The sequence below is a fragment of the Haplochromis burtoni genome, unplaced genomic scaffold (assembly GCF_018398535.1).
Source record: "Haplochromis burtoni strain Fernald_Lab_line unplaced genomic scaffold, NCSU_Asbu1 Contig_3, whole genome shotgun sequence".
In the NCBI taxonomy this organism is placed as follows: domain Eukaryota; kingdom Metazoa; phylum Chordata; class Actinopteri; order Cichliformes; family Cichlidae; genus Haplochromis; species Haplochromis burtoni.
In genome coordinates, this window is record NW_024582364.1 from 5,904,645 (window position 1) to 5,928,689 (window position 24,045).

General features: G+C 38.2%; 1 protein-coding gene across 2 annotated transcripts; it reads left to right on the plus strand.

Moving 5' to 3' along the window:
* The first annotated feature begins 996 nt into the window (after positions 1–996).
* LOC102293015 lies at positions 997–23,926 on the plus strand. Of its 2 annotated transcripts, none has more exons than XM_005912494.2 (26): positions 997–1,527; positions 5,155–5,234; positions 6,645–6,774; positions 6,957–7,124; positions 7,237–7,374; positions 11,707–11,858; positions 12,255–12,358; positions 12,752–12,944; positions 13,916–14,044; positions 14,544–14,687; positions 14,792–14,927; positions 15,327–15,477; positions 16,520–16,656; positions 17,012–17,123; positions 17,696–17,759; positions 17,846–18,049; positions 18,398–18,543; positions 18,634–18,752; positions 19,553–19,674; positions 19,770–19,867; positions 20,951–21,087; positions 21,414–21,538; positions 21,681–21,826; positions 22,183–22,285; positions 22,382–22,518; positions 22,666–23,926. In XM_005912494.2, the coding sequence occupies exons 3-26, from the start codon at positions 6,645–6,647 to the stop codon at positions 22,778–22,780; spliced, it is 3,210 nt and encodes a 1,069-aa protein (XP_005912556.1). In that variant the 5' UTR covers positions 997–1,527; positions 5,155–5,234; the 3' UTR covers positions 22,781–23,926. The 2 variants fall into 2 exon arrangements, with proteins under 2 accessions (XP_005912556.1, XP_042076120.1); XM_042220186.1 differs by lacking the exon at positions 997–1,527 and adding an exon at positions 2,954–3,005.
* The last annotated feature ends 119 nt before the right edge of the window (positions 23,927–24,045 follow it).

Sequence of the window (24,045 nt, forward strand, 5' to 3'; positions counted from 1 at the left end):
TGGAGCCTCACTTCTTCAAAGGGATAGAAAAGGTGATAGAGAGAAGTAAGACAAAAGGGACAAGATAGGAGAGAGCAGAGAGGAGAGCCGGAAGGGGGGTGCCGATCTGGCTGAGACAGCTGTATCAGTCAACTAGCAAAAGTTCTATTGTTATGTTTTACCATTTTGACGCCCCCTGTTGAGGCAGGGGGCTGACATCACTTAGCTGCCCAAGTGATGCCAGTCCTTTTTAGCCATAGCCAGTGACTAGTCCTCTCAGCAGCGTTAGCTAATTGTCTTATAGCCCGCCATTGCGCCTGTCCTCTGACCCCAATCTCTCTAAGCAGTTTTGCTGTTGTACTGGCAGCAAAGCCCCTGCACCCCACTTCCACCAGGGGCACCTTGATCGTCCAGCCTCTGTCTGCCTCAGCTGCCAAGTTGGCATACCGCAGCTTCTTACACTCAAATGCTTCCTCAATTGCTTCCTCCCATGATACCATCAGCTCAATGATGTACGCAAGTTTTGGGGAGTTAGACCAAAGGACGAGGTCTGGTCGCAGAGTAGTTGTTACAATCTCTGTGGGAAAAATTACCCTCTGATCCAACTCCACTTGCATCTGCCAAACCCTGTTCGACCTTCAGCGGGCCCAGGTCCGGGGTTCCTTAAGAATGGCTCCCAAAAACCCATTCTTAAGGAAGGAACGGCAAGGAAAATCTGCTATATGCCAATTTACACACGAACTGGACCAAAACTCAGTGGCAATAGATCTTATGGAGTGATGAATCCTGATTTGAAATTTTTGTTTCAAAACGTCAATAATTATAGAGCAGCTCAGGAAGTAGTCAGAACAGTCAAAAGCCATCTATAAAACATGGTGAAGACTTATCAGAAGACTACCTAGAGAACCAAAATAGGAAGGGCCTTTACTGGGCAAACACTGAGGTCAGTCATCTGTAACTTTTTGAAGAGGAGCCATGACTTTCATTTTTGGTTTCTTTCATTTTTGATTTGGTAAAGTAACTTTTATGCAACTAATGTGCAAATGTGAACTTCTGAAAAAATTGTGGTGAGATTGTGGCTACTGTGCTGTTGCTTAGCAGGGTTGGACTTAAAATTTGCCCCTTTTTTAAGGGGCATTTGTGTTATCTCATAGCCTTTGCCAGGACCTTTTTATTTTGTAATTTTAGAGAGGAAATTTAAATCCACCAATAAGAGCCAGCAATTTCAGGTGAGTCATCAGTTAACCAGCAGTGACATGTAACTGCATTCTCAGACATGCGTAACCAAAGCTTCATTATTTCTGTCGCACTGTTACTGTTCCTTTAAGGGACGTGTTTGGGTGTGTGTGCTGAGAGGGCGAGAGTGTTGACGGAGCTGGAAAGAAAAATCCGGCGTTAGCTGTCCTGTTACACACCAATAAACCGCTGGTGAAAGAAGAACTTCTGGTGCTTGGGAGTCTACACAAACGTTACAACACATTTGTGTACAGAAAGTGTTCAGCATCGCAAGAATTTATTTTTTACCTGTCAGACAGGAGAAATACTGAGGTCAGTCATTTGAAACTTAAAGAGGAGCCATGACTTTCACTTTTAGTTTTGGTAATTGTGAAGTAACTTTGACATTATATTCTATGCAATTTTTGCAAAACTTGTGCTGGGATTGTGGTTACTGTACTGTTGCTTTGCCTGGTGCGGGGCTAGGGTTCAAATGTAACCTTTTATTTAAAAATACGCTAGGCTTACATTTTATGTGTGTGCGCGCGCGCGCGTGTGTGTGTTTGTTTGTGTGTATTTTAGGAAGGAAATGCCTCCTTAATAGTTTAAATGTGAAATATTAAAATTCAAAACAAATATATTGCCTAATTTTTGCATGACAGAGGAAGATATTTCTCTGCCCTGCATGTGGAGAAGTCGGTTTCAGGTTTTATTAAAGCACATATTACTGTGCATTATGTGTCACCATGCATGTTTTAAAGTAATCCACCTGTTTGACAAGTAAAGGTATCAGGAGTTGAGACATGTTCTTTTTATTACCCATCTTAAATCATAAAACTTAATTAAAACTTAAACTTAATTACCTGTTGATTGCAAACAAAGTGTGACAAGTCCCATCATATGATTTTATGTAATTAGTATATAGTAATGCTGTATTAGAAGAAGTAGTGTGCTACGATGTATAATACAGTTATTTAAAATTGTAATATTATTGTATTTAGTTTAACATGTATTAAGTACAATTCCATATTTAGCTGCATATAATTATTTATTTAGAGCTGGCTGCATATTTTAAACTTACCATTTGTTCTCATTCCCATTTGGGTGCTACACCTTTCCTTTGCTTCTACCATCAGCTGAGCTATAACATAATGCAAATGGTAATAGTCAGCAAGTCCACAAATTTAGCCATATAGATTCACTTGCTTTGACTTGGAATAAGTCGAATTTTGATACGTTCCCTGATTTGATCAAGTTGGATGAAATAACTATCATGTTTTCTAATCTGACATCAATTAACATTCCCAAAATCTTTTAATTGATTGGTGGATAATTTGTTAGCATGTTAAGGTAATTGGATTTTGTTTTTTTAAACATTTTACCATTTGAACATGCATCCTTCACGGTGGGGAATGCCGGTGTATTTATGAAACAAACCCAAAGGCAGACACGGGAGAAACGAGTCTCAGCTGACTGATGGTTTCCCCAATCTTATAAACAGTACATTTGCATAATGACTGGAACCAGCCCACCGAAGAAACAATGGGCTGGGAGGTCAGTTCCTTTATCATAATTATGCAAATTCTCGTGACCATTGATCAACAACCACTAATCACAGACCTCTGTATGTTACTCTGTTTGTGTCGGGGGACCCGATCCATGGGGTGGACAAATTTTTATGTTTATAAGTTTATAAGACTGGGGAAACCTGCAGTCAGCTGAGAGTGAAGAAGTCACTTGGATGAGTGACGAAAGGTTTCTCCCACTGAAAATGCTACGTCCAGATGAACAGAATCAACCTTTGGAGAAAGGTTAGCTTTGTTGAATTAAATCTGTCTTGGGTTCTACATTATAGATTTGAATTCCATAACTTTAAAAGTGGCATGGCTAGTGTAGTAACTTCTGAGAACTATTGTGAGGCTCCATGATCAGCCATTGCTGTCTAAAATTGGTCCACTGGAGTGAGTGGAGATGACACGATCCTTACCCCTTGAGAACTCTGGCTGTGACCAACTGCCATATATGTCTCTGTAAGGGGCTAAGCACTCCTCTTGCAAAATAATTTATAAACTCAAAACCTTAAATCATATTCATCTAGTTTAAAATCCCTCAGTATCCCAAGAAGTTACTCTACATACCCAATGTTTGTGTGTTCCCTGATTTTGAAAATGTGGTCACGATATACTGATGTAAAAAGGTCGTTTCTGCTTCCTTGATGAAAAGTCCTTGATAAAAATATGAGGGAACTACAGGTAGGTCTATATAGATTTGGACACTGACATGAGTTTTGGGTTGTTGTTTTTTTTACGTGAAACATATTCAAATTAAAGTTATATAATGGGCATAATGTGTTGGCTCTCAGCTTTCATTTGAGGGTATCCATGTTCAAATTGAGTGAAAGGTTTAGAAGTTTCAATTCCTTATCATGTGCCGCCCGCTTTTACAAGTGACCAAAAGTAATCGGACAAAGGCTATTTCATTGTCAGGCGTGAGAAATTCCTTCACTATGTCACTATTAATTAGGCAGATAAAAGGCCTGGAGTTGATTTGAGTTCGGTGGTTGCATTTTGAAGATTCTGCTGTGAAAAAACAACATGCAGTCAAAGGAGCTCTCCAAGCTGCGAAAACAGAAAAAAAAACATCTGAGAAATTGCTACAATATTAGGAGTGGCAAAATGTAGTTTGGTTCATTGTGACAAAGAAAGAAAGCACTGGTGAACTCAGCAATGCAAAAGACCTGAACGTCCACAGAAGACAACAGTGGTTGATTATCGCAGAATCATTTCCATGAGAAACCGATACACAACAGCCAGCCAAGTAAGCAATACTTTCCAGGAGGTAGGCGTATCACTACCCAAGTCTACCATAAAGAGAAGACTGCATAAAAGTAAGGTTCACTGCAAGGTGCAAGCCTCTCATAAGCTTCAAGAATAGAAAGGCTAGATTGTACTTCGTTAAAATATCTAAGAAAAAAAAAAGTTCATTAAAGCAAAGACGTAGAATATTCTTGAATCGCCAAGTCAGTCACCTGATCTTAACCCAATTGGCATGCGTTTCACTTGTTGAAGACCAAACTTCAGACAGAAAGCCCCATAAACAAACACCAACTGAAAGCTGCTGCAGTAAAGGCCTGGCAGAGCATGGGAAACCCACAATTTGGTGATGGCCATGAGTTCAAGATTTCAGACTGCCATTTTCAGCAAAGGGTTTTCAACCAAGTATTAGAAAATAACATTTTCACTTATTTAATTTGTCCAATTACTTTTGAGCCCTTTAAATGAATGAATTGTGTTAAAAATGCTCTAGTTTATCACATTTTTATGCAATTTTTTTTTGTTCAACCCATTGAATTGAATCAACTTCATCTGAGTTGTTTTATTTAAAATTCATTGTGGTAATGTACAGAACCAAAATTTGAAAAAGAATTGTCTGTCCAAATTATTACAGACCTAACTGTATATTTTGTAGTTAGATGGCACTCCACTTACTGAAATGACTCCAGATCGAAAAGTGTACATCTCTTGCTTTTAAGAAAGAGCTTGTTTGAAATTAAGTAAGGCTAAAGTAAAAAAAAATAAATTTTCAGATGGATTTTTCTGCTTTTCCCACATAGAAAATTAGGTTCTCCACAACACGTCAACATTCTACCCATTCACTTGAATGCGATTTGGGGGGATTTTTAGGACTTAAAAATATAAAAACTATAAATTGTACACTCCAAAGAATTACAAGCCTTGGTATTGCAGCTAAGTAGTAGTAATAATAATAATATTCAATTAAAACAACCCAACATGTGGCATACTGTATTTTTCGGCATACAGGAAATTTTGAAATGCCTCTAATTCCCTCCCTATTCTGTAATCCATGCTCTGTATAGGTAGATAAACACTCAAATATTATTCCTTTCACTGCTGACCAAATACCTAGAGACATCCAACCCCCTTGGTTTTGTTTCCTTAGGTTTCAGTTTCACAGTCCACTCCTCCAACTACAACTAGGACTGAACAGCTGTTCTTCGTGATCTTTGGAGTTGTGTTAAGGTAAGATTTCCATCTCTTTTGTTAAATCCAAGAATTACTCACGATTACTGTGTAATGCACTTCAACATATTTCTGAAATAGTTGAAGATAATATTGTAATTAGCTGTAGCGCATTCAGCTGCAAAAGAAAGTCCCACGCATTCAGTTAGTCAACATGCCTCTTTGTGTATGCAGCTGGATATCATGACTCAGACGTCTGGCCTCTCCTATCAATAGGCATATGTTTATAGACTATTTTAATGAAGACAGAGGTGTGAGTCTATGAAGACATGTTGCCAAATGACCAGCTGAAGAATCCGGTTGTTCAGTCTGACGTCACTAGCCGTGTCTGGGTCTAAACTCCGCTGCAGGTCCATATATCAAACGATCACTATGGCATTACTGAGAGTTGAAAAACTGTCTAAAGTCTTTCATCTTTAATAAAATGATCAGCGTTCTGCTCTACCAGGTGTAACAATTGAGTTTAACATCCAGGCATCCATGAAAACGGAATTTATGACATTTAACGGAGTTAGAAGTTAGCAGGGAGTTAGCTCGCTAGCTTCTATCTAAATACAATATAGCATGTCCTGACTGCGGGGTTTTGGAAACAAATTAAAACGTACAGCTCTGCTATCACTTCCAGCATAAATGAAGACAGAAAACTAAACAGCAGTGACGTTTGTAGGGTTACTGAAGTTGGGCTAGCTGGTATATAATGATGTGCTACGTGACCGCTAGCGACACAGCTATGTTAGCATAATATAAACAAGCTAACTTTTTTTCCACTCGGTACCGTGAGTGTTCTTGGTGGTCAGGAACAAATGTAATCGCATGGCAGGATGCTGTAAAAGGACCAAACTTCAGCCAGGAGAACAACTGAGATAATCCATCCACAATAAGAGGTTAGTCATTCATATACTGCTGCATGGGCTGGGCTGTAGTTACATCCTAAGGCTTTAAAAACTGAGCTTAAATAAATGATTAGTGGTAATAAAAGCCGAGGGGGGTCAACAGGGATCACTGACTGTTTTAGGAGCTTTTTGAGATCAAATAGAAGAAAATACATAACATTAAACATGTTAACAACACAAAAGCCATATTAAACGCAGACTACTTTAGACCCGGAAGTAAGATTCGTCGCGTCATCACTGAACAACCGGATAGTTTACACAAATGTGAAAGTGTGCTCCTCTGAAAAAAAAAGAATAAATTTGCTTCAAGTTACTAGAATAAATTGAAAAGATAAATGGCCATTTAAATTTAACTGAATAACCAAATAAATAGTATTTTGTATTTTACATCTCATTGAGTTCATGTATTGTCATTAGTTTCAGACAAGGAGAGCAATGTAAATAAAATTTAATATCATAAGTTCTCTGATTTTGGTATTTGAGTGTTGACGAATATAATCTCCTGGTCTACGTTTAGATGGGTGCAATATTCAATCTACTTGAGCAGCACAGACTGGAATCATACTACAACCAGTTTGTTCAGATGGGTGTTAAAGATGAAAGAGATTTCCTGGACAGTGTGACGGAAGAAGATTTAAACAGCATTGGTAAGAATGCTTGATATGCCAAAGACAAGCTAGGACTTTAGAATAGCTCTCTCATTACAAACATGTTAGCAAAGAAAAGCTGCAAATATAGAGAATTTCAAATCTGTGTATCAGGGTCTAGCTTTTTGCAGTATTTCAGATTACTTTCTCTGAAAGCTGAATTTATTTTGTCTCTTTTACAGGTTTAAGTCATGTGGAAAAGAATCGTTTTGCAATCATGAAAGACTTCATTCAAAGACTGAGCACTCCAGAACGTCAAATCCTAACTGGCAGACCGGTACAAAAGTCAGTGAAGTCGTTCAGTCTTCAGTACACATACCCCAAATGTCTTAAACCAAAGGTTATTTCAGGTAACAGGAACACATCTTTTAAAGGCTCTTATCCTAAATGCCCCCTTTGGCATGATTAAAGTAATTTATATATGGACATGGAGGTGAAATGTTTAAAATTACAATGCTACAGATATGGATCCGGCACAAAACACAATTGAAGACATAATGCTGAGAATCTGTCACCTTGAAAATGTTGGAAACACCAAAGGAGTTTGTCTCTACACAGTAGATGGGATGCCCTTGACAGACGATCCCTTCTTCAACACATGTGAGTCAGCAATGGAGGAGTGAATGATTCTATACAGTTAGGTCTATTTAGGTTTTGGACACTGACCTTTTTAAAAACTATTTTATTGTGTACCAAAACATGTTAGTTACATTTAGAAGATTAATATGAGTAATAGGTCTAATAAGACTTTCATCTGGGACTCAAGGGATTGAACAAAAATACTCCAGTAACTTTTAAGGAATTGTAGTCACTTTTATACACACTTTATTTTCAAGTGCTTTAACCTCCTAAGACCTGAACTCTTCCACAGCATGCATTTTTAATTTCTCTTTGATATTTGGACTGATTGGAACCTGATGAATGTAAAAACAAAGAATTACCAGATTTTTTTTTTTTTACCTGATTTTTGTTTCTAAGAAAAATGAGAGCCACATATAAGGATATTCGTTTAAAATTTCAATAGGACAGTAGCAGTATAATGTCCCCGTAAGTGGATATCAGGCCCTTGTAGAGCAAAATTTTGTATTTTGGTCTAAATAACCCAAAATGTGATGTCCACATATGTGGACGCCAGGTCCTAGGTTAAAATGTGTCTGTCCAAAAATACTTAACTATATTTGTCAAGTCATCTTAATTTGTGCACTTTTCTCACGTGAAATGGATTGATGCATCTATTCCAGGTGTTTAACTTGATTTCACTCAATTACCACACAGATCACCTATAGGTGAAAAACCTTTAAATTGAAGCCCCAAAAGATACAATACCATGTTTGTTATCACACAACAACATATAAAACATTTCCTTCATTAAGTACAGGTAAAATGTCCATTACTGTCCGCACACATCAATAGTCTTACAAACAGAGACTAAAACTAAACAATGGAGCTGCTTATAAATGGGCAGTCGACCTGCGATACAATGATAATGCTACTTAAGCTAGTGGTAGCTGCGATTCTTTAGCAATTTTTTAAACAGTCTTTTAGCTTAGCTAGCTTAGCCAGACAATATCTCCACCAGTGACATTTCTATGTGCAGTGTGCCACTTGCTCCTTACCAGAGATGGGCGTTACTGTAATCCGATGACTTTTTTCAAGTAACAAATAAAGCAAGGGATTACTGTTGCAAAAACGGTAATTAGATTACCGTTACTTTCCCGTAGGAACGCTGCATTACTGCGTTACTAAAACCGTGATTTTTTTTTTTTGCAAGAATGTCTCATGACAGTGAGGTAAGCAAGTGCAACGTTCGTGACAACAGCTGTGTGCAGATCAACAATGGATAATATATCGAGTGCGGGAGAGAGTATGAGCGTGCAGCGTTTAAAGCGTGGAAGTACTGACCTTACTTTGAGTTTGATTCCATAAAAAGTGACAAAAACATTAGCGTCCGTTGTGCGTGGGAAGAAAACTTCTTTTTACAGCAAACCCCTAAACTCCAAGCAAGTGCGCTACGACGTAATGGGAAATTCACAGAGAAACTCGCGGATTCTTCCACTGACCGCTGCGGCACACCTGCACCAGGGTAAACCTCCGCCTACCCACTCCTGCTTTACAGGTGAAAATAGAGCAAAAGGACCGCTAGTCTTTGACTTTATTTATTTTCTGCTGTGTTTTACTTGCATCTATTTGAAAGACTGAGTGTAAACACAAAAAATATTTTATTTTATGTGCTGGAATGTGCAGAAAATAGGTTTAAATGTTAAACAATTTCTTCCAGTCAGAGAATGTTGCATATAATTAAATTTTTGCTTGATGCATAAAGTTAAAAGATTAAAACTAATAAAACAAGTTTTAAAAAGAGACTTTTCCATTTGATTACATTTTGTATGATGGATTATGCAGAAAAAGTAGAATTGGGCTGAAAGATCTATCGCTTTATCACCTATTCAGGTTGTAAATCGTGTTTTTAAAAAGTAACTAAGTAACTAAGTAATTAATTACTTTTGAAAATAAGTAATCAGTAAAGTAACGGGATTACTTTTTTGGGGAAGTAATCAGTAATTAGTTACTGATTACTTTTTTCAAGTAACTTGACCAACACTGCTCCTTACAAAAAATTGGACCAGCAGGTTGGCTCCAGGACCTCCAAAAACTGTGTCACTTCTGCCTGAATTGCTTGAAGTCTCTTATAGGGGTAAACGGAAAAGTCAAACATCTTGAAGTCCCCACTTTGGGATGCTCGACCAAGCAAAAGACTGTTAGGTGTGACGTAATGAATGCAACCTTCCCGACTCTGTACTCTGGCATCAATCGGGCGCTCATTTGCAAGGTTAGCTGCCACATGAAGAGCTGTCTGGAACTCACTGTAACTTAGCCCAGACTCCCTTCCAAGACTATGGAGTGCTCTCTTCACAATGCGCACAGCAGCCTCAGCACTCCTATTCCTATGTGGGTAAACAGCAGGATTAACTTTCCACATCTGCTGTGTTCCATTTTTTGATGCACCTTTCTCCAAGACCAATTTGTTCTGAGTTCCCAAGGACCCAGAGCCCGTGTCTCTGTATACTACTAGTCTATCTCTAGTAGTGCTTTGTAGTGATTTTAACAAAGTAACTGTATTCTGAATATCACCTTTTTAAATGGTAACTGTAACAGAATAAAATTACTCATATTTTTTATTTTAAATACGTAACGCCGGTACGTGTATTTCGTTACTCCCCAACACTGCCTAGGCAGAAAACACCTTTATTTCTGGTCACAGAAACAGAATGTTAACATGATTGGTAGAATCAGTTGAGGGTGGCCCTAGCTCTGATATCAGCCCACATTTCTTCTTCTGCACCTTTTTGAGGGAACACTCCCATTACAATGGCAACCATCTCTTGTCCTCCAGTCAGGCCTGTAGTGTCAAAGAAGGGGGGAAGAGTTCATTCCATAACACCAGATTTATGGCCCTGTTGTCTTGTAGAAATCACAACCCCCAGGTCACATTACTGAAAAGGGGTCTTGTCTTGTGTCTTGTCTGTTAGTATCAGAGTGTTACAGACTGCTTCCAAAACTACTCTACAATACACAACTATGTGCAGCAAATGTGTGATGCTATTTATGAGGGATATAGCCTTAAAGTTAAAAAATAAATTCTAATAGTACTAAGATTGCTCTTTTTTGCTTAGCAGGAGTTACCAATCCGAGTGGGTAATACAACCCTGACACTTGGCTGAGCAGCTCTCTCCATGTCAGCGGGTTTGGTGTTTCAGGCTTCTCAGATAATTGCCTCTCCATCCGTAGAAATGATCTCACAAGTTTGAGTGGTATATCTGGAAAGAGCATTTGCGCCTTCTTCGGTTTAACATATTTGCTGCCTAGTCCACAACAGACCAATTGGTGTGGCCTGTGGATTCTTCTAGGGGTTCTGATTCAGATCTGTAAAAGATCCCGGCTTATTGTCACACGAGTTTTCATTCCCCTAATTCCATGGACAACCAAAGTGATCTCTTCACTTCTTAGGTTAATACTTGCAACCCTGTGGGTTGTATAGTTGGTGTCAAAAGCCAGGTCAATTAAAGTCACAATTTTTTGCCCAGCATTAGCTGTTACCTCAAGGAGCATCATAACCACTGGTAGTTCTTGCAATCCAACTTCAAACAGGAGACTCGGCTGCTCTTTGGTGGTGCTGCATGCCCTGGATGCAGTATTTCAAAATGCATCTCTGTATTCTTTTGCCACTTCAGGTGACAGTTTTCTGAGGAACTTCTTCTGATCTTTTTTACATATCCTCCTGACATTTTCTCCCTCCGATTGCCAAAGCAATTTTCTAAAAGACGGAAGATATCACCTGCAGTGTTGCCAAGAAACTTGGGCCGTCGGTTTTAGTTTGATGGTTGGCATGGGACAACTGAAGGTCATTGACAATGGCGTCAGCCATTTAGCTTCCTCCCTTATCCTCATCTGCATAAAGTCAGCTTTTCCGAAACCTCTGTAGGTTACTTTAAAGGTCCCTCTGAAAACTTGATGAATTATGATACCATTACATTTTGAATTTGTTGCCTGTAAGTTACGTTTTCACTCTGTAGTTCCATCTGTTAATAGGTAAGAAATCTGCTAGAAAAATATAGGCTTTAATGTATCATTGAAACAGGATTAGTAGGAAATAAATCTTGTCTATTATCCAAATACAAGCAGGTTTTAGGGTAAGACTTATAATCACATGATACCATGGGAGAGTTCATTTACAAACTTGAATGAATAGTTTTCAGACTGCTGGTAAGCGCTAGCAGTTTCTAAAATGATTTTGGTCATAGGAAATGAATATACTTTCATACATGTAGATGGGACACTTTAAAAATTAATTAATTATTGTTTTATTTTTTAATTATTTTTTGTTAACTGTGGATCTGGCACAGTTATTCTATTTATTATGTTCTTTTCCAGGGTCTTTGAAAGAAAGACACATTGAAAATGGAGCTGTAATTTATGCTATTTTTACTCCGAGGGAAAACTTGACAGAGGCTCCAAAAATGCTAAGACAAGAGTCTGGCAAGACCTCTGGAACAGATGTCATTCGATGTCACATCATGCTCAAGGTGCGTCTTAACAACAGTATGCTGCTCAATTGAGGATATTGGCAACTGCTAGCAAATGAAACTGGCCAGTCAATTTTCATATTATATCTTTACGGTGGAACAAATGACCTGTAATGATTTCTGAAATCTGTTATTTTGCTTAGACACAGTGGTTTTAAGTAGTATCTGAGTTTCTCTAAGCCCCATTTTAAAAATGAGGGGAAAATATACCTTCACTTGATAAACAGTCTTTCTGTTGAGGAGGGAAGAATAAAATGGCAGAAATAAAGTGAATCAATTATTTTTATTAATGTATAGTTTATTGTTGTAAATGTCAGCCTTCATTTTTAACATGTATATAAAGTTATAATTGAAATTAATTCTGTACCTTTAACATATTTTTCTTTACCTGTTAAGGGAAACTTTGAGATTATGGTGAATTTGGAAACTGACACAATCGCAACTCTAAAAGTGATCCTGTCAAATGCAAGTGGAATACCAGCACATGTCCTCCATCCCAGGTAAACTGCCTCACAAAAAAGTGTTTTTTTACCCATCAGACGTAAAAGGCTGAAAAAGTGTTGTCATCACTCTGCTCCGAGCAGGGACAACCTGGTTTGTGAATACAATCACTCCAGAACAAAGCAACACAGGATATTGAAAGTCATACCATATTTAGATCTATTAAAAGACCTTAACCTCAAGGTCAGAGGTCAAGGTTTCTCTTAACTGGAAGAAGCAAGTCACCTAGGCTTTTCACATTCCATCCACTCATTTACTAGAAAACTAAGGGTAGCATTGGTAGCCACCAGTATTTTTGTTACTTGTCACCCATCGCCACCCCCACATTCACATGCTTAAAGTCTTAGCATTGATGGAGTTCTTCTGTTCTCTGGTGTCCCTGTTTTATATAGAGGTAATAATTTGGGTGGTGATACACTTCAAAAGTGTGGAATCTCTGAAGGGTCGACTATTGCCTTCGCTCTGTCCTCGTTTACTGAAGAGACTCCCCTTGATGAAACTTTCTACATCAATGATGTCGTGCCTTCAGTCCAACAAAGCCAGAAAGGAATCAGTGTGTTGCTGTCTTCTCTTTATGCTGTTGCGGTAAGCTGTTTTATGTTTAACACACTGTCCCATATTGTCCCATTGTCTTGCTATCCTATGAACATGAACTTTATTTATTCATGCCTAGCCTGTCTTCAAGCCTGGTGATATTCTGTGTTTTTGAAACGGATAGCTGAAAGACTACATAACAGATGATTGCACACAGAAATTCACATAAAGTCCTTACATTCAGTCCAGGCATTGGTGAACCTCAGAAATTCTTCCACAAATAATGACGAGGTTGATGCGGGACAGCGATTTAGCAGTAGAACCACATATTCACTCTTTACATTGCGTTTACGTAGGAATATCATCAGAATACAACCAGTTGCCACCTTGTTAAGTAGAGTTCCCTATTTTAGAGAGAGGCATTGCAGATGAGTTGCTTTTATGGGTGCAGACACACTCAGATTGATTGCAACATGTTGGCAGTCTGTCATTGCTTAGCAGTTATTTGCAAAGCTTCGCCAGTCTGGTTGAGAGTGACTGTAGTCAAGCTACAACTGTTTGGAGGCATGTTGTTTGCCACCAGGCAACCTGTTCAATCACATTACGATTGAAGTGTTCAATTGGTTCTCAAAAGCAAAGAAGGAATCAGTCTATTTTCATTCTGGTTATAGTTTTGTCTTTGTGACCTCTGTACTTGGAAAAAATAGCCAAAATCACAGAGCAGCTATTATAACTAGACTGTATGGTGAATTTATTAAAAAAAAAAAAAAAAGATGCCATGGCTACTGTGAATCAATGAACCTCCTTATTGAAATTTTTTTCATCAGTTGAAATATAGCTTTGTCTTCAGCAGCCCATTTGTCCAGTATTAACCCTGGAGAAATAAACACTGTGGGTTCTTTATTGTGCACTTTGTTGACCTGTGTTCACAAACTAAACTGAAATGTGGTAAATTTAGTTTAGATTGTGTTTAATTTTTCTGATTAACCCAAATTCTAATATTTCTGTGTATTTACTTGTAGAAAGACCTTTCTGAAATAATCCGGAACAAACTGATAGCTTACATACGAAAATTGACGGGATGTAACCCCCTCACCCAAAGTTTGCATCAGTTACTCTGCAGGAATGAAAAGATGACCAGGAACCAGAAGGTAAAAAGTGTGAGGTGGTGTAAGACTTGTTACAGTTTTAGACTATCTTCTTCATAAATAGAGGACAGCTGACATGCTGCTGCAGTTTTAAGTCTTTGGACCACTGGCCTCATAATCCTCCAACAAATCTGGTATCAGACTTTTATGTGACTTTTTGCATGTTTTGTCCACTGATTTTAACACAGCAGCTTTTTGCACGCCACCTCGCACCTGCTATGTGGTGATTTAGGCTGTAAAACATGCATCATTTTGAGTGTACTGTAATTTTATTTCATTTATTTAATTAAAATGATATTGCCATGATGGTAACTTGTGATTGTAACCATCTGAAGTGTCACAGTATTCATGAATGTAGAGATATGACATGCCTGTTTCCATGTATGTGTGTCTCATGCAGGAAGCATGTAAAAGGCTCATCGTTTGTACAGTATATAACTGTAATTTACTCGCTGCTTATTTTGCGTGAAAATTTTGTTGTATACTGACTGATTTCTTGCAGATTGCAGTTGTTGAGGGCTTATACATGCTCTTCAGGGAGTTATTGCCCCAGCAAGCAACACAGCGAGGGAAAAAAATCATAGAGGACCAGGATGTCTTTGAGAATTCATTGTACTGCTGGGCACATCTCCTTTCAAAAATTGAGGTATAACTGAGTTTATTTTTGAACAGAAGCTGGTCTTTCCCAGTATTTTGTATAGATATTATCTCTGTAGTTTAAATGTATCATACTTGGCTCTGTTTTGACAGAAACAAGCATCAAACCATGAAGTCTATGCTCCCATCTCTCTCGTGTCCAAAGATGGTGACCATTTCTGCGAACCTGTCAGAGTACCTGGAGTACCAGATGTCTTTGAAAGGGCGTACGTCCTTCAGAAAATCAAAGGTACAAATAGCACTGAAAGAGTTTAAACTATAAAGTTGAAAGGTTTTAATGTGTCTAAATGAATATAGTTTTAATATTTTATGTCATTTTTGCTGCAATACTAGTTTATTAATTACTTTGCATATTCAAATAAAATAAATAAAATAAAAATAACCGGATTTGACAGTATAAAGCATCCATAATGAGAGAGCCATTAAAGGTAGCACTTTCTTCAGCCTGGTGCAGTGATAGCTATGTATTAAAATAAAAATTTATAGAACTGTTAATTATTTTAAAATGAACTCTTGTGCACAAGCATTGCTGCATCACCAGATGTAAAACGTTAGTTGGTTAGAATTTTTACTAAATTGCATTATGGTGGTGAATTATGTGTTTCTGGCTTCTTTTTATTTTGTTTAGATGGAGAGAAAATTCCAAATTGCACCGAAGAGCCTTTACAAGAATTCTCACTACAGAGAGCCACTGACATTGAGAAAATCCTGCTCAGCATTCCTCGATTTGTCCGAACGTATCCTCTGTGGAGTCACCACGACAAGACATCTGGTCAGAAGTATGTGTGACTGAGTTATTTCTTTCAACACAACTTGAGCAGATTTCCTTTACTTTCTGTTGGTATAGATAACAAATTAAGATACACCTATGCACAGCTGAACAGTAAAAATTATTGACTTAGTTAGGTTTAAAGTATATGCTTGCTCTGGAGGTGGTTTTTAATGAATGCCATTCAATTTCTCATGAATTCTTGATTATTCATTCATGATTGTTTTTAGTAATACAGTATTGTCCACAAGTCTTGACCCACCACTCATTTCTTTATATTTGCGTCCAAGGAGCCAGGATCATTTTCAGAAGAATTGCTTTGTTTTTTCAAGCCACTTAGCACTGACCTGAATCATGTTTTAAAAAAATGATCCCAAACACACTGCAAATGCAATAAAGGCAAACTGGATAGAAAAACAACACTATTGGCGTGTTGTACCATTCTTGGTATGTGCCTGGCTCAAGTGTTGAAATTAGTTGTTTCCACCTATAGCAGGATCAGTTTTGCAAAGTATTGTGCTTCTTTGGGATTTGTTTAAATGTCTTCCTTTTTAGGTGGTAAATTGTCATCGAAGGCTGACATGCTGTCAGACAGGCATAAACATATGGTACTGCAATACAAAAAGATATTGCGATATGACACTTTTATATAACACACAAATTTATGCCATTATTATCTCAGAAAATATATGGCACAGCCCTGTTATGTACTTTGTTTCCATCTAAATTTGCACGTTTTAATAAATCCCTGCACCCATCTCCCATTTTTCAAGTAAAATACAAAGAAATTAAGAGTAACTCAAGGCCCAAGGCGCTGTGATGTATTTTAACCTGACAGTGTCTAGTCTACACTGCCCAATGCTTGAATATCCTATGCAAGCAGTCTGAGTTAAAACATAGTTTTGAGTTAGTTAGTTTTTATTATTAATTATTATATATTAATTACACATATTAATCTGGTGTCTAGGATTGTCTCAAAGACAATATAAACAGGTTGAATAATGACTTGTTTTAAAGATTTTTTTTTTTTACTAATTCATTGAATGAAACAGCTTTCAGGTGAATATTCAGTGGACTTTTGGCAGCATGGTGGAACGTTTGAAATCTTTCCCTCGCCTTAATGTGACCCCACCTCTACATCTGAAGGACCTGGGACATTATCAGAGCTGCCTTGTTCTACTTAGTGAAGGTATTTCATCCTTTTCCAGTCTAAATATTCACATCTTTCAGTGAAACATCATTTTTATACCTTACAAACACTTGTATCATACAGCAGATGCCACTGACTTGTCAGGTTTTAGTCCACAGATGTGTTCATTTTGCAGAAGTCTAAGTCTAAATTGAGGGGTATGTTCCTCCTTTGCTTAGATTGTCTCTACTGTTGCTCCTGTTACAGTAGAACTGTTAGTCACTTTAAATTAAGTGGACAAGGAATTTCCACCAGTTCCCCTACTTTGCCTTTGACCTCTGACATCAAGTTTTTATCATGTGTGTTGGGAGGTGTTATACTTAATGTTTGCTTCATTTTCATATTTCTCTGTCAGATAATCTGGGCATTTATTTGCATAAAAACAAAAGAGCAGCTGATATGATCGAAGTGCACAATTGTCTGGATGGAAAAGTAAAAACAATGGATTTAAACTTGCTAGCAGCCAAGTGAGTACCTAAACCAAAACAAAATGGAGTGAACTAATGAAAGGCAGACTCATTCTGGCACATATTATATGCTTTAATACATGCAGGCTGCTGGAGTCTTCTATGATGAACTGAGAGTTTCTTCTTCACTTACCTGTTTTCACACTGTTTATACACCATTTTGCATTTAATTATCAGTTATTATTAATTTCTGGCTCTTCCAGCGTGTCTTTTAGCCTGTCTTCCTCCCCTCCCCCAGCCAGTCACAGCAGATTACTGCCCCTCTCTGAGCTTGGTTTCTGCTGGAAGTTTCTTCCTGTTTCTTTCCTTCCCACTGTCACCAAGTGCTTGCTCATAGTGGCTTGTCTGATCCTTTTTTTCTTTATCTCACAAGATAAAATGCCTAAAAGCTACTGTTGTTGTGATTTGGTGCTATATAATAAAATTCAATTGAACTGAATTGTGCATCTTGATCTGCATTAAAGGCACAATCTACCCACCCGATAACAGGAAATTCACATAGTATGTGATGCTTGTCTCGTCTTAACTGTGTAAAGCTATAAAGATGGTGTTTTGTCTTTTTTTAAATACAGCACTGGTGACCACAGAGACGACCAGTCATTTGTTACAACCAGGACTCCAGAAGAGGCAATACTGGTGAGATCTGGGGAAATTTTCAGTTCTAAAGGAATCGAATCAAAACATTTGCTAAACATTTCCTCTTCCTGACTTTATTACTTTAGGTACTGATCGATACAAGCTCCTCGATGGAAGAGGAGTGCTACGAAAATGCAGAAATAAAGAAAATCAATGCTGTCAAAGAGCTCTTTGACAACTTTGCCACGAGGAGCATGGCGTATGATTTCCATCACGTCATTGGTCTTGTAAAGTTTGACTCCATGGTGAAAATGCTCCACACATTCACAGAAAATCTGGAGAAGTTCAAGGTGATCGCAAAACATTGTGAAGATGGAAGGCTTTCCTCTGGAAGCTTGTTACCTCCGCTCAAGAAGAATTTTATTGCCCTCTATATTTAAAAATTGTGAGGTGGTATTATGTGTGAGGAAATTTTGACATACTCAGAATAACTGAGTTTTGAGATACCTGATCAGTACCTCGAAGTTTTGATAGAATAAAGCTAAAAAAAATAAATATTTAACTTGGGTCAGCCTGGCAGCTTTTTTCTTCCCATTTTCCAGTAAATAAATAAACATGCTGTAAATGAACAACTTGTTCGGTGGCGCTAATATAAATTTTTTTCCTTGTCGCCTTTTTGGGGTTCTTTTGTTTTTTAGGTCCACACACGTAACCTTGAGGCGAGCGGATGTACTCTGCTGTACGACGCGCTACGACGTGGAGCTTCAGAGCTGGAAAAGGTCAAGGCGAGCTTCCCAGATTGTAGACTCCGCGTCCTGTGCCTCACTGATGGCAATGATTCTGGGTAAGTTTCCCTTTCTGCTTAAGTTGCCTTTGATCACCCATCAATTATGTTTTTCTGGGGCAGCAGCTGACTGTTTTCATCTTGCCATAGGTCTTTTATGGACCCAGTTGCTGTGACAGCCAAGCTGCTGAAATCAAACGTCACTGTGGATTCAATCCTTCTTGGAAATGTGGAAAACAACATGCTCCATGGAATCAGCAATGCAACAGGTAAAACTATATATATGTATAAAATAATGCACAATTCTCTGCCCTTAAAAGTAAAAAAAAATATCCCATGTTTAAATTAATCTAAAAGCTGCAATTTGTTGGAAGAGGAGTCTCACTGATTGTAAACAGTTCAACTGGTTTGTACAAAAGCTTTTTTCTCACACGCCTAAAAACATCACACTAGAACTCAACTCTGCCATGCACAACCCCCTATGCAAAAAAAAAGAAGTAAGGCCATGCTCTTGGATGCATTTTTTAACCGGTGCGCCATCTGGAGGCTTGGACGTAATGAACTGTTTGCTATTTGGCATCTGCTTAATAGCTGGACACAAAATGATCATCAACAAAAAGTAGTGTCAGTTGCACATAGAAGCTGGTGTGTACTCTCTGTGTGAATTTAGGTAAATGCGAAATTGTTAATGGGAACCTGCAGCTGTTTAGAACTGGAATCGCAGGAAGCAAACCTGTAAATGGGCACGCATGGAATCAACTTTTGGCCCATTTTATTGGACCTTTGTGATTTCATCTCAACTGCTTTCAGGATTTTTTTTTCTTTCTGTGCTTTAGTTCTATAATCAGTTAACTGAGCATGAGACACTAACTTAGTCTCTACAGTATTTCTGGTATTTGTCATTATTTTCTGTATTTATATGTATCTGTATTAACAGTGTAGTCCTAAACTCTGGCTTATCTAAACATAATAAAGTTTAAAAAACAACAACATTTGATGCCAAAAAGGGCCAAACAGTGACTTACATTTTAATAATTCCTTTTTTTTGATATTTCAAACCCGTTTACAGGTGGCTGCTGTTTCAAACCACAGACAGTCAAAGATGGTCTGAAACTCTTTGAGATCGAGACAGTTCTGTCTCTGGAACAGAGGAAGCCCAAGAAAAAACTTGACCCTTCTTCCATCACTGAGGTCTGTTTATAGTCTGTTTCAAAAGGAAATCTGATCACTCTTTAACTTCATACATGGCCGTCATATGGTTATTATATATTTTTCATGTTTTATAGGGAATACTTAAAAGCATGTTTACTACTCGGGGCTATGATGAATATCCAGAGACATCCTTGCCAAGCCAGATAAACAGCAAAGTGACGGTGACAGAAAGGTGAGTGACAGAAACATCCATCCTGTAGAAGCTAAGAACACACCTGATCAAAGAAAATGAGTTTCTTGAGCTGTTAATGAAACAATTTACTCTGCTTGCATGGTTTATCTAATCCAGTGTTTCCCAAACACTGTGCCTGCGGCACATAGGTGTGTCGTTAGAAATGATACGGTGTGCTGTGGGAGATCGTCTGGTTCCACCTGACTTTAAGCGAGAGCAACAGGCAGAACAATTACGTTATTTCCCACTTGAAGGCAGTACATATACCATATACCTCCTCTATTTAAATGGGTCACCAACTGCCAGTAAAACAGAAGAAGGTGAAGAAGAACTTGCATAATAGTCATGCTGTGAGATGACGCAGCACGAATAGCAATAGATGAATATTTGATAAGAAAAAGTGGTCAGTCTGACCTGGGTCCTGGGGAAAATTCTGACCCAGATGAAAGGCTTAGCATGAGTAGTGGTCAGAAGAAACCAAAAAGGTATACTGGGGACAAACCGAGCCAATTCCGCTATACCTGGTGCCCGGGGAAAATGTATCAATATGCTTTTTGTGACATTTTTGTTTGGTGGTGTGCCGCGTGATTTTTCTGATGTGAAATATGTTCTAATCTGTCCAATATAGTTTTGTTCAACTGTCCAAAATATGAAGAGATTCGACTTATAGTCATACCTCAAGAGAAAAAGTAGTCTGCTTCCACTTAAGACATCAGTAAATGTCAGTTTTCATGCAACTACTTTTTTTTCCCACTGTAGTTGGCAGATTACTGCGAAATCTTATTTTTACAAGGTTCTGACACCCAGTTGAAGCACCGCCCAACAGGACAGGTAGTGCATCAGGCGCCATGGAAGCTGGGTTTTTATTTTTAAAAATGTGTATAGGCTTCCTGACAAAAAGCATGTCATTTAGCACGTACTTGTATAAGTTTCACGACAGTCTAAAATATTTTGTTGATTAAGACTCAATGCCTCCTTAGTCTTGTCCCATATGAATAGCAATAATTTTGACTTTTTGTGGTCCTTTTTTATTACATGCATTCCTTATGAAACATTATATAAAATGCATTCAATTCAAAACAGTGCTCTGAAGAAGAAGATTCGGGAGGCAAAGGATGGTCGTTTCATGGAGAAGGACAAACGTATCGTGGAGGAGCTCAAGTGCCTGCATTGTGACCCTCATCCTTTCTTTAGAGTCTATCCATCAGAGTCAGACTTAAGTAAGTGATGTGGTCTCTCCCCTGACCTGTGTTTGTATTGCTCTGTGTATTTTATTTGATCTGGGCTGCCTGATAGACCCATAAAATCAGTGTTTTCATTGTGATGCAGCTGATGAATTCTTGCTTTGTGGTAGATCTTTATTCTGTATTCATTGGGAGATTTGAATGCTAATCAAACAATTAAATGAAAAGAAAATGAATGCAGCATGTTGATTACTTATTAGGGATTTGTGTTTGCAGTCATTGTACTGTTGAGAGCTGCATAGCAACACTTTCTAGGACCTGTAGTGAATAGCAACAATGTTTGATTGTTTTCTGATTTTCAGCGTTCTGGAGGATTCTCATGCAAGGACCTCCTGACACACCATATGAGAAAGGAGTGTTTGAGCTGTACTGCCAGTTTGGTCCTGAATACCCAGTGAAGCCTCCACTCGTTCGCTTTGTCACACGTGTATCCTGACAAAATACAAACAAAAGCTGTTTAGACATCTACAGTGTTCATATTAAAATGGTTTCCAGTTGTTAGGGTAATATGAAAGTGGTTATTGCATGTGTGTTTCTCGTAGCGAGCATTTATCTTAACACAGCGGCAGGTGTACCACTGCAATGTCAACAGTGTTGGCCGCATCTGCCACAACATATTTGATCGCAGCTACAACGCCCACGTCACCATGAGGGACATATTTGATGCTGTGTATGGACTCCTCATCATCCCTGAGCCTGATGACCCACTGGACAGGTGAGACATGCACAACTTCATTACTATATGCACTCAACAGCCACTTTATTAGTTACACATTGCTAGGACCAGATTTGACCCCTTTTTGCATTCAGAACTGTTTCAGTATGATCAGCTAGTATATTTGCATCTACAAGATGTTTGAGTATTTGATACAAGTTAATGATATGGATGATGAGCTGGTGTTCAGACCGAGGTGTGAGTTTTAGATGATCTCTGTGAGGGAAATGTCTCTCTAAACTGATAAACAGTCTGCTGAATTGTTCTGTGATTCTTGTAGAGCTCACTTTCTTCAGATGCTATTTCAGACCCCAGATATGAATACTTACATTTGCACATTAACCTTTTTTTGGAAGCATTTTAGCCGAGGAATTCCTGACGAGCCGCGAGACGTACGAGCGAGAAGCCAGAAAGCACACGGGAGAACATGCTGGAAAGTCAATGGATAGCATGGAGGAGGTGAGTGAGTGAACAGAGTATTTATGGGATTTTTCTGTTTTATGTAAAAGATTTTTTTTGTGATCACATTACTTTGACTTATTTTCCTTTCTAAAGAAACTGGTTGATCCTGTGCCAGAGTTTCTACCACAACATCTGATTTGTCCTCTAACCAAGAAGATGTTTGTTGATCCTGTGAAAACAGTATATGGCACCGTGTATGAAAGGAAAGCCATTGAGGAACACCTCAAACAGTGAGTTCAGGGGTTAAAAGTCCTCATAAAGTTCCAAAAGTTGCCTCACAGTCTGTTTTATTAGCAATGTTAACTTGCTTTTGGCTTTTCACTAAATGATCAGGCAGATTATGTTCTAGGGTTGTGAATCTCCACTCTCTCTTCCAGACACCGGTATGATCCGATGGCTGGCCCAGGAAACGAGCTTGATGCGAGTGACATGATGGCGGACAGGGACATGAAGAAAATGGTGATGGATCATCGAGCTCGCCAAATTCAGTGAATGTGGGAGAGAACAGACTGACTGAAGATTAGCTAGATTTTTATAGGGGTTTCTTTTTTTCTTCTTTTTTTTCTTTTTCTCTCAGCTTGTTGGTGCTGTGGTGTTTCTATCACAGAACCTCTGAACAAGTTACTCAGTTAGTGAAGTCTCAGGTCGGTTTTTCTATCCATTTCTGAAAATTTGTTTATAAAGGACTCTGAGCACTTAATACAATTTTTATTCACTGTTCATTGCATACTTTTATAGAACTTCTTCTACAAGAGACAAACCAGCCTTCCTGTATGGGAAAGTCAAATATCGTAGGAATTTCAGCTGCATAGCCGCTAATATAAAAACATGTTCAGTTCACAGTTGATTATGCTGTTCATTATTTGACCAAATTTCTTGATTATCTTCTGTTTTTGAAGTGATTAATAAGAGTTCATTGCAATTATTGTGGTTGCGATTATATAATAAAGTATAAAAATGAGTGATGGCAGATTTTCTGGTATTTCTAGCTCATTCTTTTATTCTTACTCGTGTTCCAAATTCAGACTAGATTCTTAGAGTGTAGACAGAGCACTATATAGAAGGTATGAAGGAGTTGCACTGTATCTTTGTGGATTTAAAGAAAGCATGAGAGGAACTATCTCCATGAGGAAGTCAGGGGTATTCTTGGGTTGAGGTCATTACTCTCTGCAGGCCAATCAAGTTCTATCACACCAAACTTTGTTAATCATGTCTTGGAACAGGAAGGGGAAAATCCCCAAGTTGTGACCTTGAAAGTCTCCAAAATATCTCGGTATGCAGAAGCATGAGGAGTTACTTTCACTGGAACAATGGGTCTGAGTTTTAAAAATATTAAAATTAAAAGAAAATTTCAATGGTCTCTGACATAAAAGCTGCATTTTTAAACATTTATTTAAAAGATTTGTTTTAAAGGTTTTTAAAAAGCTTCGTATGATGTTTCTTCTACCACCATGTTTGCTGTTTGCGGACTTCTGTCAAGTGTAATAGGTTAATAAATAACCAATCACCGCCGCCATTTCCTCTTACATCACGTCTAAATGGCACGAAGTGAATCACTGAGGCCTTCAAATTAAATGTCAACGAGGTTGGAAAAACATTGAGCACTTAACATCATTGTACAGTTATAGGTCATTTTAAAACATTATGTCATTACAAATTAAGCTGTTTGGTTTTAAGCCTGCTTACGTCCTTTCGGGTTGAATTTCTAACGCAATATTGTAAACACGCTTTTATTTTGAAGGCCATCACCGGAAGAG